This window comes from Anser brachyrhynchus, assembly GCF_964034855.1.
Source record: "Anser brachyrhynchus genome assembly, chromosome: 11".
NCBI lineage: Eukaryota > Metazoa > Chordata > Aves > Anseriformes > Anatidae > Anser > Anser brachyrhynchus.
The window spans coordinates 3,772,144-3,783,183 of record NC_137706.1 but is presented as its reverse complement, the minus strand read 5'-3'; the positions used below and the strand labels follow the sequence as shown (position 1 = coordinate 3,783,183).

Here is an 11,040-nt window from a genome sequence, read left to right as displayed (position 1 = left end):
CTGGGAGACAGCAGAAGTTCCTTCAGCTGCAGTGGGCACTGAGACTGCTTCAGCGTCTTCTGATGAAAGTATAAAACCACCCTTTACACTGCAAAGTAGCACGTTAGATTTGGAGACAAGAGGTTGTTTTCCACTTCGATGTCAGAGTCATTAGGGCTTTTTGGTTTGTTTTGCAGAGGATCTCACCTGACCCATGTCTTTTGGTGATCTTTAAAATCCCTCCCAACCCGTTTTGTGATTCTCTTGATTCTAAGCTCTTGGAAAACAAGAAAGTCTGATAAACAAGCGTGAATTTTCTTGCAGCTGTTTCGTTTCTATCTTTTCATAAATTTTATTTTCTCTAAAATGTTTCTTTGGAGAATGATCTCAGTAATGTTTTTTTAATAAAACCATGATTGATGGTGGAAGGACCCCATTGTAAATGCCATCATGTGTGCGGGGAAGGAAGAACAGAGAATTTTACAAAACGCACCTGTTCAGAAATACCTCTTTGGATCTTCGATGGTCTGTGCACCATTGCCCTGTAAGCTGTTACAGATCAACAGACATCAGTGTCAGCAAATTTCAAGAGTTTATTGGGGGGGGGGGGGGTAAACAAAAACCTAATGTTGTGGCTTGCTGAAGCTTACACAAATAAAAGCAACAAATACAGTGTCTGTTCCCTGGCTGCTGTTGGAAATGTTTCTGTGAGCTTGGAGAGTGTCTGTCTTATGCTTTGCTTATTTTATTGCAAAGGCAGCAGGGAGGAGGGGGGAGCTCACCTCTGGCTAGTTCACTTGTTAACTTTGTGCCAGTGGAAGTGAGATGCTTCTTGACTGGAATGGGTAGGGACCCCAGTTTGAAATGAAGTTTAGGATTTATTTTTCCCACTCTTCTGTTTGTTGTTGAAATAAACAGACAGGCTTTGCTGGCTGTTGGTCCCATTCTCTTCCTTTTGGAAAAGGTTATGTTGACAGTAAGACAACAGTAAAGGAAAATAGAATTAACTGTAATCAAAAAGCTATATTCTGAATTAAAAAGAGATAGTGGTATTCTTAGCCTCTGTACTGGTAGTGCACCTCACATACTGGTTCTGCAGCATCTTCCAGAAAGAATCTGTGTACTCGTTGCTGCATGGCTTTACTCCTGCTGCTGCTGAGCAGGCTTGAATACCTTACCTCAGCTGATGCTCCTAGTACGTCGGAGTCTATATGAGAGATCTGGAATGACCCCATACTAGCTCATATGTAGTATTCACTGTTTGCATACAGCAGGTAAAACTCCCTCTTGTGTCTGATGCTCAGCTGGTATCTTCTGGAGTAGGACTCAGGCATCATAGGGATTCATGGTAACTGAATGGCTTATTTTCAGTATTTGTACAATAATTCTGATTCCAAAGGAAGCAAATACATGATGTATTTAGATGACATTGAAGTCTGTGACACAACTGTTGATGTGGTGGTATGGATTACAGGATCTGGTCTGACATTCTGCATAGTTATAGCCTAGTTGTTTTTTGATGCTTTGTTCTCAGAGGTGCTTCAAATGAGCTCTGAGAATACAATGGAGGTTTTCATGTTACATGTCCAGTTACAAAAGTGTTCTCTTATTGTCATTTCTCCAGATTGTACTTTTATTGTGTATGAATTTTGTAATGGTATTGTGGAGCTGGCTTTGTGGACCAGTGTTTTCTAGTATGCAGTGGTGTACAAATGGAAAATCATAGTTCTAGACCCAGAGTACTCGCAGTAACATTCTTTAACATAAGTATTTTCCTGTTTGAAAGTATATTATTTTGGAATACAATGTTGGATGACAATTTTAGCTGTCGAGCTCAACTCTTACTGTTTGCTCTTTTTATCCCTACCCCCTTCTTTTGTTTTTAACCAAAACACCTTTGTTATCTAGCAAGAAGTTGAGAAGTTTACAGACCTAGAGAAACTCTACCTCTACCTTCAGCTGCCTTCGGGTCCCAACAATGGAGACAAAAGGTATGCGTGTGGTACAGGTAAGCAGCTAGTGCTGAAAACACAACTTCCTGTGGCACTTACTGAGCATGCATTTACATGACATGTTTGGTAGCAGAAGCTGTCTTCAAATATTAAGAACTTATTTTTTGGTGAAGATTGTTTTTAATATTTGAACTTTATTGTTCAAATATCTTGTAAATGTAAACCTCCTAAAATGCAAGACTCATCCAAGAATATCTTTTGCAGCCTAAGTTTGATCGTTCCTTCACATTTTACATAGGAAGTGATAATATAGCAACATAAATGTGATGCTGGGGGAAAGAAAGAACTAACGGTATTTCTAGTAGCGTTTGTTTGATTAAAGGAAGATGTAGAAAAACAACCTGAAGATCGCAACATCATGAAATTAGCATCTGTTCCCAGTAGGCTGATTATAGGCAGACAGATGCCTACAGGAAGCACTCTGAGCACTTGCTGAGAAAGTTGAGTATTTGCAAAGGGCAGTTGACAGACTGAGTAGGCAGAAGCTTAGGAATGGTCAGCAAAAAAAAAATATCAGAGAGGAGGTAGGCACACTCTAACCCATCACTCTATGTGTGGCTGTATATCAGGCAAGAACCAGAGTATGGAGTCTCTTTGTTAAATTGTATTAAAAAAAAAGGGAGATAATACTTCCTTAGCCTTAAACAATAGCTGCACATTTGAGGTACTGGCCGTTGTTGTCTTTGTCATCTTTCTGCCTGTGCAAATACAAAAATGAGAACTGAGGAGGAACTATGGAGTAAAGTCCTCATCAGAACTGTTTCTTCTTTCAATAGTGATCAGATCTCCATGTCATCCAGCCGTGCACAGCAGATGCATGCCTTCTCTTGGATACGGAATACCTTGGAAGAGCACCCTGAGACATCCCTTCCCAAACAGGAGGTTTATGATGAATACAAGTGAGTGCTTCTGATAGTGCTTTCTACATACTGCTTTACGAAGTTGTAAATAGTTCTGTGACACTGGCTCTACAAGTACTCCATTGACATACATATACAAGTGCACATGGAAGAACAAGGCCTTGTGTACTTGTGTGCTAATATAACTGAGGCCAACTCTATTCAGTAGTTGTGCCACTAAAGATAGGAGTGCTGTTTAAGTGGTACATTCCGTATGCTGAAGTAAATGTTAAAAGTATTAAATAGTATAGTAAAAGTATAGAAGTATTTCTTAGCAAGTAAATATCAGTATGAATACTGTTTTTATTTTTTGGACAGAGTGGCACAGATAAAAAGTGCCACTTGCTGTCTTACAGTGCTTTTTGTTCTAATTATTTATATGAACACATGTAAATGACTGTCTTAACAAGGATGAAGGGCTGAATTGTTCCTCCTGGAAAGGAAGGTATTTGGCACATAAGATCTAGTCAATGGTACCTTTCTCTCCAGAATAATACATAAGTATTGGGCTTTCCTGCAGCAAACCTGATTTCTACAGAGGCACAATATACCTGAATATGCATGAAACCAGTAACCAAGGCCACTGAGAGTCTGTTTTGTCAAGTCTTGAAGCTATCATGTAACGAGAGCGATAAGAAGCAAGGGAGAGCGAGCTGTCTGGCAAAAGTTGGATTTGGATTCATTTACAAAATGTTCCCCACAGGAAATGAAAAAAAAAAAAAAAAAAAAAAGGCCCAGATGCCTGAAGATGAATAACAGATTCATGACCTAGTATGAATATTTCCATAATCTGAATGATTACAATAATTTGCAGGGAGTTGAGTGCCTTCACCTCACAAATGCCTACAGGATTCAGCCCTTGGTAGTTGTTGCAGCGCTGCATTATGTGAATACCTCATTTTAATTAACTCTCTCTGGTAGAGTTGTTTTGCTCTGACTAAGCTGCAGCATGATGGCATTAGCTTGCCTGGGGTTGATAAACACGCACACACCTATTTCTGAAATCTCACCATTGAGTTGAGCAGTGACGCAGCCTGGAAACATAGCCAATAGCACAGACGTGCCAGGGTAGCCAATCCCCGAGCAGGAGCTGCTCACGCAGACACAGCAACAGCAGCAGCTGCTGTGCGGGAGAGAAATGGAAGCGTTATTCTTAAATATATTTCTTATTTAATAATTTATGGCCTGCTTCAGCAACAAATCTGCTTGGCTTCTATGCTGTGCCAAGCTGCAGATGCCCAGAAAAATCATGTACAGATTGTTGAGTGTGAAATTTGGATGGCTTTTGTATGTAGCTGCATCAAGTATTTGTGTATTGTATTTTTTTGCCTAACAAAATAAGGGTGGAAAGCAAATATTCAGGAAAATATTAAATGTTTGGAATCTGTTCTCTTTTGAAAGCATCTGTTCTGTTTTTAAAACATTTAGTTTCTGTGAGTGTATTTATGAGCTATTCTTGCACACCGAAGGAAGAATAGCTTTGGAGTGGGAGGTGGGGAACAGGCGTATAAATAGATAAGTTAGTTTTGATAAGTCATTTTTCTTTACCTAGGGGCATTAAGTCCTCTCAAATCTCACTTCTCTCTTATTTACAAGTTATAATTTCTCTCCTCTGTGTGCAAAGATAAATGTTGCATGAGCTCATAGTGAGGAAACTTGTGCACTCTGCACATAATAAATCGAAGTTACAAGGCTTCAGAAGAGTGCTGCATCATAGCAGCATTTTAATTCCTGCTGTAAATTTTGGTCAAAATATTTTTTTATAAAAATACTGCTCTTTCGCATCACCTTTGTGTTTTTCTTTTTTCTATGAAGAGAAAAAAGAAGCTTACAGTGCACACAAATCCAGCACTGGCAAATGTTGATAGCATTTTCAGCTCCTTCACATTTCAGTAGCCTTGCATCCCTCATCTAAGTTAACACAATGATGCTTCTTTTTGGTTTCTTACTCTTTTTAATTGTAAATTCACATCTCTAGCTAGGTAAAAGTGAATGAGTATATCACTTATTTTACCCCCTTCAAAAGGGAGATAAATGCATCGTAATATGAGCCAGTAGCACTTGGGACGGTTGAGAGCTTGCAGCTGAATTTCAGAAAGGAGGTAAATGAGAGCTATTTCACCTCTCTTGTTGGCAGTGCAGTACCACTTGCACTGACAGAATATGCTGTGCTGTAAGAAGCTGTGTTTCAGCGCACGTGGTGCTTCTACCAGCTTCCTTTGGAAGTTATAGGGGAATACAGTCTGGAATATATTATTAGGACTCATGGTGAGCTGCCTAATTTCTTATGTAGCCTGAAGAAAATAGTTGCTGCTTCCCATCAAATAAATCCTTTCAGTGTTTTCTCGTCAGTTTTACTTGGGTATCTTTGCTTTAGTAGTAAACACCCTTCTGGAGGCTGCCAGGTGTAGATTAAGCTGAGTTTAGAGAATTAAGATTTTAAGTCTGGCAGTACTTACACAGAAGAAAAATCCTTGCTTGTCCACAAAATGATTTTTTGAGCCTTCAGTAAGCACTTGGGTCCTCTTGCTGCTACTGCAATGATGCAAGAAAAGAAAGGCATGTTGTTCATATTTACGCTTGGTGCCCTGCAGATTCACTTAAAACACTTAATATAGATTAGGAGGTCTTTGAGTGAGCTTGTATCTCTTATCTGGTCTGTAAATCATTAATCCCTGATTTACTGGTGGCTGGGCCAATTGATATCACCTGATGCATAGGTTGTGTGTGTACTAAGTGTTAAAGATGTTAACTAGCAAGTTTAAGAAGAATATTCAGAAGCTGGAACGGAAGAGGGCAGTAGGTACAGGACTACCATGGACATTAAACAAATTAAAGATGTGAGATGCATGCTGATCTTGCTTGATAGCTCTTAACCAGTGTTTTGTGTAAAAACTCCCTGATAGGAACTGCATGGGACCTATTGTGTTGCCAAGTCTTCTGTTGTAAGTGAGTAACTATGTATTTCTTTTAAAAGCTGATCAAACTCCCATCTAAAGCAACTGTTTCCTAGCTTTGTTACTAGTCCTAAGAATCTGATACGGAATTCCGTTTCTTTGATGGTTTTCAGACATCTCTATTCCATCCTATGTGATTTCTAGGACTTCTCTGCCAGTATTGTTCATTAGCTTAAAGAGATCCTGCCTCTTCCTAAGGTTTTGTTCTAACCCATTTTTTAGAAATCAGTTATTTTGGTGGATTGGATAAGCCAAGATCTTTGTTTCGTTTCATGCAATAGGTTCTTTCCTACTATTCATAGTGGTTCTTTCTGCACCCATCTCGTATTGAATTCAGCATTCTTGAACAGGGTATGTAGGATATGTACGATGTTCTCTGTGAGATTTTGCCTGTACATACAGTGAAAGAAAAATTCTCCTCAAGTGATGCTGCTGTTTTACTCTAAGATTGTATCCACCTTGTTATCAGCTGCTATGGATATATCATAATTAACAACAGGATGACTAACTTATCCATTTATCTTCTGCTGCATTCAGTTGATGAGTGCCTACTTCACAGCAGCAGCACTTGTTAATTCTTGTGCATTATTTTGCATTTCGAGCTATTTAATTCCATCTTTTTTTCTATTCTTGTCTTTTCAGTTTTTCCGCGTAATACACCAGTCATTTTGTTTCAGTGATGCCTCCAGAATCAGATGATTTTGCCACATTTTTTTTCTGACAGAAACAATTTAATACAATATTAAGTAAGCAAGACAGTTTTTGAGGAACTGTGCGTAGCTTTCCTCTGACCCTTCTGTCTCAATGTAATCTGTTATCTCCATTTTATCCAGTTCTTTGCCCAGGAAGTTAATTAAGCTGGGCTGCATAGCCTGACCATACTCGTTGGCTTTTAGTTGGTTAATCTTTTTTGTGGTCTAATTCAAGCGCACTCCCATTGTATATTCTGTCTTCTGTATATGTAATTTGAAAATGGACTTCCCTTGCCAAATTTATTGTGTAGCAGCGCTCTGTACAAACGAACATAAGCAGTCATGCATCCATTGTCACTCCTGTCTCTCTGTAGACCTTCCCTCCCCCATCTGTTTCCCCCCCACCCTTCAAATAAGCAGAACAGCTCCTGGGCTCAGCAATGTGCCAAGAGTGCAAGTAGCAGAGAGAAGAGCTTCAGGGAAGAGACTCCTGGTATGTCTTGTCAAGTCAATGAGAGATGGCAGATGGACATGTAGGATTCTCGGCCAAGCCAGGAGGAGGAGGGGCCATATGGAAGGATCTGTCTGAAAACTGAAATTATATGATGATAATAAGAGCTGAGAAATCACAAGCTTGCAGGAGCTGCCAGTATGGATTCAGGAGGACCATATAACTGGACGCTTGGTGCTGCTAGCAAGTAATTGTCTTGAAACAGATGTGCTTGACTTGAGGAACTGATTTTTTTTCCTTTTTTCTTTTTTCTTTTTTTTTTCTGGGCAGGGAATAATTTTATCTTTGAAGTTGACTGATAGATAGGTTCCTAATTGTGTTGTTTTGCTATTTTAGGTTTTTTGTTTTGTTTTGCTGACATTGTTGAGTTTCAGTCAAAAATACTGCTGACTACAGCAGAGAAATCCATAGAGCCCCCCTTTACATGGTAGTTGAGACTTCAAGCCCTGTAATCAGCATTAGAAAGGGACGAAGACCCACCTTTTAGGATTTTTCAGAGGGAAGTTAAAATCCAGTGGTGTCTGGTAAGACTCCAGATAAAAAAGCGCAGAGAGGTGTCTAGAATGGCATTATGCATGAAGCAGCCTCTGATTCCTAAGAGGGTGCAGCAAGGTTGGAGAAGCATTCCTTTTTATTAACTTCAAAGGGACAAATCCAGAGACTGCGACTGACATGCATTGAAATGAATTTTGTTGGTATATAAATCAGGTAAAAATTTTCCTGATGTCTGATACAGAAACATAAACTAGTTGGAGGGAACCTCTGGAGGTTACCTGGTCCAACCCCTCACTCGGAGCAGGGCCAGCTTTTGACATTTCATGATGTTGCCTTATCCAGACAATTCATGAATGAGGAAAATCAAGCATTAGAATGGGAGCCCAAAGAGGGTGCGAAATCTTTCTGCCTGTTTTTAGGACCTGACTGGGCAAAGCCGAGCAGCCTGGTTTTGACCTTAAAGCTGAGCCTCTTGTAGGCTGGTGTTTAGACTGAAGTCTAAAAGGGTGCTACCAAGCACCCTTCCCACTCAAATTAATCTGTGATGCTGTGCCTCCAACGGTGGAGCTTCCACAGTGTCCAGCAGCTCCTGTTCCTGTGGTCTGTCCACTTCCGTTGGGAATGTGTCGGGGGGCGTTGTTGTGTCCCATCCCCTCACTTCCTTTTAAATAAAGAAAAAAAAGTGAGAGTTGTCACAAGAATGGGCTGAAAGTTTCGGTAAGACTGGCTACTCTGCACTACATTGCATTTCCTCCTTCATTTTGGAAGGAGAAACAAAGGTCTTTTATTTCTGTCCCACGGATAACAGCAGTCTATACAAGTTTGCAGACAGAGCTGGGGAAAGTAAGGACACACAAGCTCTATAGGAGAATGTTAGAACCAAATAGAAAAACCTTGCTGTTTATCATCAAAATCATAACATTTGTGGCGGTGCTTTGCAAATGGAGGATACCTACGTACAGCCAAGGTAAAAGCAGCATATACCTGCTCTGTAATAACTAATATTTTTACAAAGAAAATAAATGCAGTGGAAATATCTCAAAAATATCTCTGTGTAGCTACAGTTTTCAGAGAAGGCCGTTTGACTGGACTACTTGGATGCAGATGCCATTGCTGATTGTTACTGGTTTTACCATGTGATGCTGGGAATTAAACTTCTGTTTCAGGAGCGATGCTTTTTGTTTTCTTCCTTGATGAACAGAGATTTGTTTGCCTGCACGTATTCAAGTTAGAGTAGTGAGCAATGTAGTGTATGAAGTGATTGTCTTGATGCTCTCCTGCTATGATGCCCACACAGAGATGTGTACAGTCACCTCTTCTGTTCAGAGACAGGCTGGTTCTGTGTATTTCTGGTAGGGCTTCTCACAGGAAAGGAGGCTATTGCTATGGTGCTGACTCTGTGACCATAGGAAGTCTGAAAGAGAATGCTTTAACGGTATGCTTTTGGGCCTGAGCATGTCAACATCCGTGAAATACTACAATGCTCTTGAACAAAAGGCAATATGTAGTAGTGTTGGTATCTTTGTGCAGGCTTAAGCACTTGCTGCATAGCTAAGCATTCCAGAGCAGGTTACGTTTTTCTGCTTTGATTTCACATGATTGTGATTTTTCAGAATGTTCACACTTCGCAGTGGAATCAACAATTCTTGCTCTCTGCCTCAAGGAGATATTTTTCTAGATATCTCAGGTGTTGAAACCTCTGAATAGATGTTGAAACAAAATTCCTTCTGCTGTTTTTGAGAACTGACGACAGATAACGGTACCCATTTTACTAGAAAAGTAAATTTAGCAAAATGAATAGCTTCTGTTGCTTTTTTTCCTGTGTCATCAACTTGTTTTCTCAGTTGTGTGAAGATTAGCAGATCTACATTTATAGAGGCAGTAGAAATCTGTGAATTTAGGGCTGGTAATTCACGTAAGAATATCTATAATTAAGCAGATCTTATAGTTCAATGTGGGCAAACAGTTGCTAGGAGGACTAGGTCCTCAATACATGCTTGTGTTACACCTATAAAGGTGAAGCTGGTTCCACGGGAAGCTATGCCTCATGAAAATCAGTTTGCTAAGCTGTCTCAAATTGCAGCTGTATAAGCAGACAAATCTCTGACCTGCTGCTTTTCAAATATTCTAATAGGACTTCAGGCCTTCCCACACTCAAGCCATACCTCTGGCTAGAGAATGTCACTCTTAAGTCCTAAAGTAAGTGAATTGAAACATAATAGCTTCAAACTAAGTTGTGGAGTAAATCTTAACTGCGCTCTAGTTAATGCCACTACTTGTTAAATCTCCACATGACTAGTCTCTGAACTCAGTAGAGAACAAGGGAAAAACGATGGTATTAATAGCTCTGTGTATACATTTTTTATGTATTCAGTTTGTTGTGGATAGCTTCGTTAATGTTATATATGGTTCTAAATATGGATGGGTTTGAGTGTTTTCTTTTTGAAAACCTTTGGAGTCTAGCATGCAGGCTGGCCTTTTGTATTAACTTTGATTCCATTCACGTTTTATTTCTTTTTGTTGCAGGAGCTATTGTGACAATCTTGGCTATCACCCATTAAGTGCTGCTGACTTTGGAAAGATCATGAAAAATGTCTTTCCGAATATGAAGGCCCGTCGTCTAGGCACAAGAGGCAAATCAAAATATCCTTTGCTAGAACACTTCTCAGTAACTTCTGCAATTGCCTGGAGAACATCTGCTATTACAGCTTACCTACCAGCTAAATTTAGAAGTAATGTTAAATAAAATATGCAGACACTTTCCCAAAATTCTTTAAAAATTATTAAATGCTATAGTGTTAGTTGCAAGATACCACTTAAGAAACAAGGTAGTATATTTAGGCTACACAGTCTTTCTGGGAAGCTTAGTTGTCACAACAGTGAGGAACCAAAAAAGCCTTATCACATAGTGTGAAGAGGAATATTGAAGTAGAGGAACTTGCCTCACGTACGTACAATAATATTTTATTAGCAGTACAAGTTCAGAATTATCAAAACATTTCTTGCTTCATTATATACTTGTGCACACCAGTACTTTAAAAGGTAGTTGTAAAGCCAAAGATCCTTTTTAAGAGGTGCTACAAATCTCTCGTAAAACTGCAGCTCCTCAATCCACTGTTTAGGATTGTTTGAAAGAGAAAAGGGGATTACTGGGAAGCAGTCAAAAAGCTGATTATAGACTTGGAAGTCACTTATTGATGGCTTGTCCTGCAGGGGTGAGGGGAACAGACTTCTTCCTTCGTTGCATGGTGCATACTTCCTGAGACAGAAAAGACAATTCAGAGCAAGTGCTCCTAGGATGAGAAGCGATGTCTCTCTCCATTGACTGTGGTCTCATTCCCTGTGCTCACAACTGGAATCCACTTCTTTCCCTTCTTGCCTGTGGTAGAGAAATTCACTCTCCGAAAGGGTATGCAAAAATGCTATCCTGTTTAGCTGTAACTTACAACAAAGCCTGAAGTATACAGAAAATTGATGTTGTCATAGTGTAGGTAA

At 39.6% G+C, this 11,040-nt stretch overlaps 1 protein-coding gene and 1 long non-coding RNA gene across 4 annotated transcripts in view; one reads left to right on the top strand and one right to left on the bottom strand.

Moving 5' to 3' along the window:
* The window catches only part of LOC308176253, a 30,529-nt gene extending 28,649 nt beyond the window's left edge, over nt 1-1,880 (bottom strand). Inside the window, exon 1 of the long non-coding RNA XR_013938177.1 lies at nt 187-1,880. This is a non-coding gene — a long non-coding RNA (uncharacterized lncRNA). The remainder of the gene's footprint in view (nt 1-186) is intronic.
* The window catches only part of RFX7 (regulatory factor X7), an 80,313-nt gene that overhangs the window by 56,459 nt on the left and 12,814 nt on the right, over nt 1-11,040 (top strand). For all 3 annotated transcript variants that reach the window (XM_080551720.1, XM_080551719.1, XM_080551721.1), the window contains 3 exons: nt 1,888-1,970; nt 2,768-2,890; nt 10,072-10,192. In XM_080551720.1, coding sequence (XP_080407846.1) covers nt 2,781-2,890; nt 10,072-10,192 — 231 coding nt within the window. In that variant the 5' untranslated portion in view covers nt 1,888-1,970; nt 2,768-2,780. The remainder of the gene's footprint in view (nt 1-1,887; nt 1,971-2,767; nt 2,891-10,071; nt 10,193-11,040) is intronic.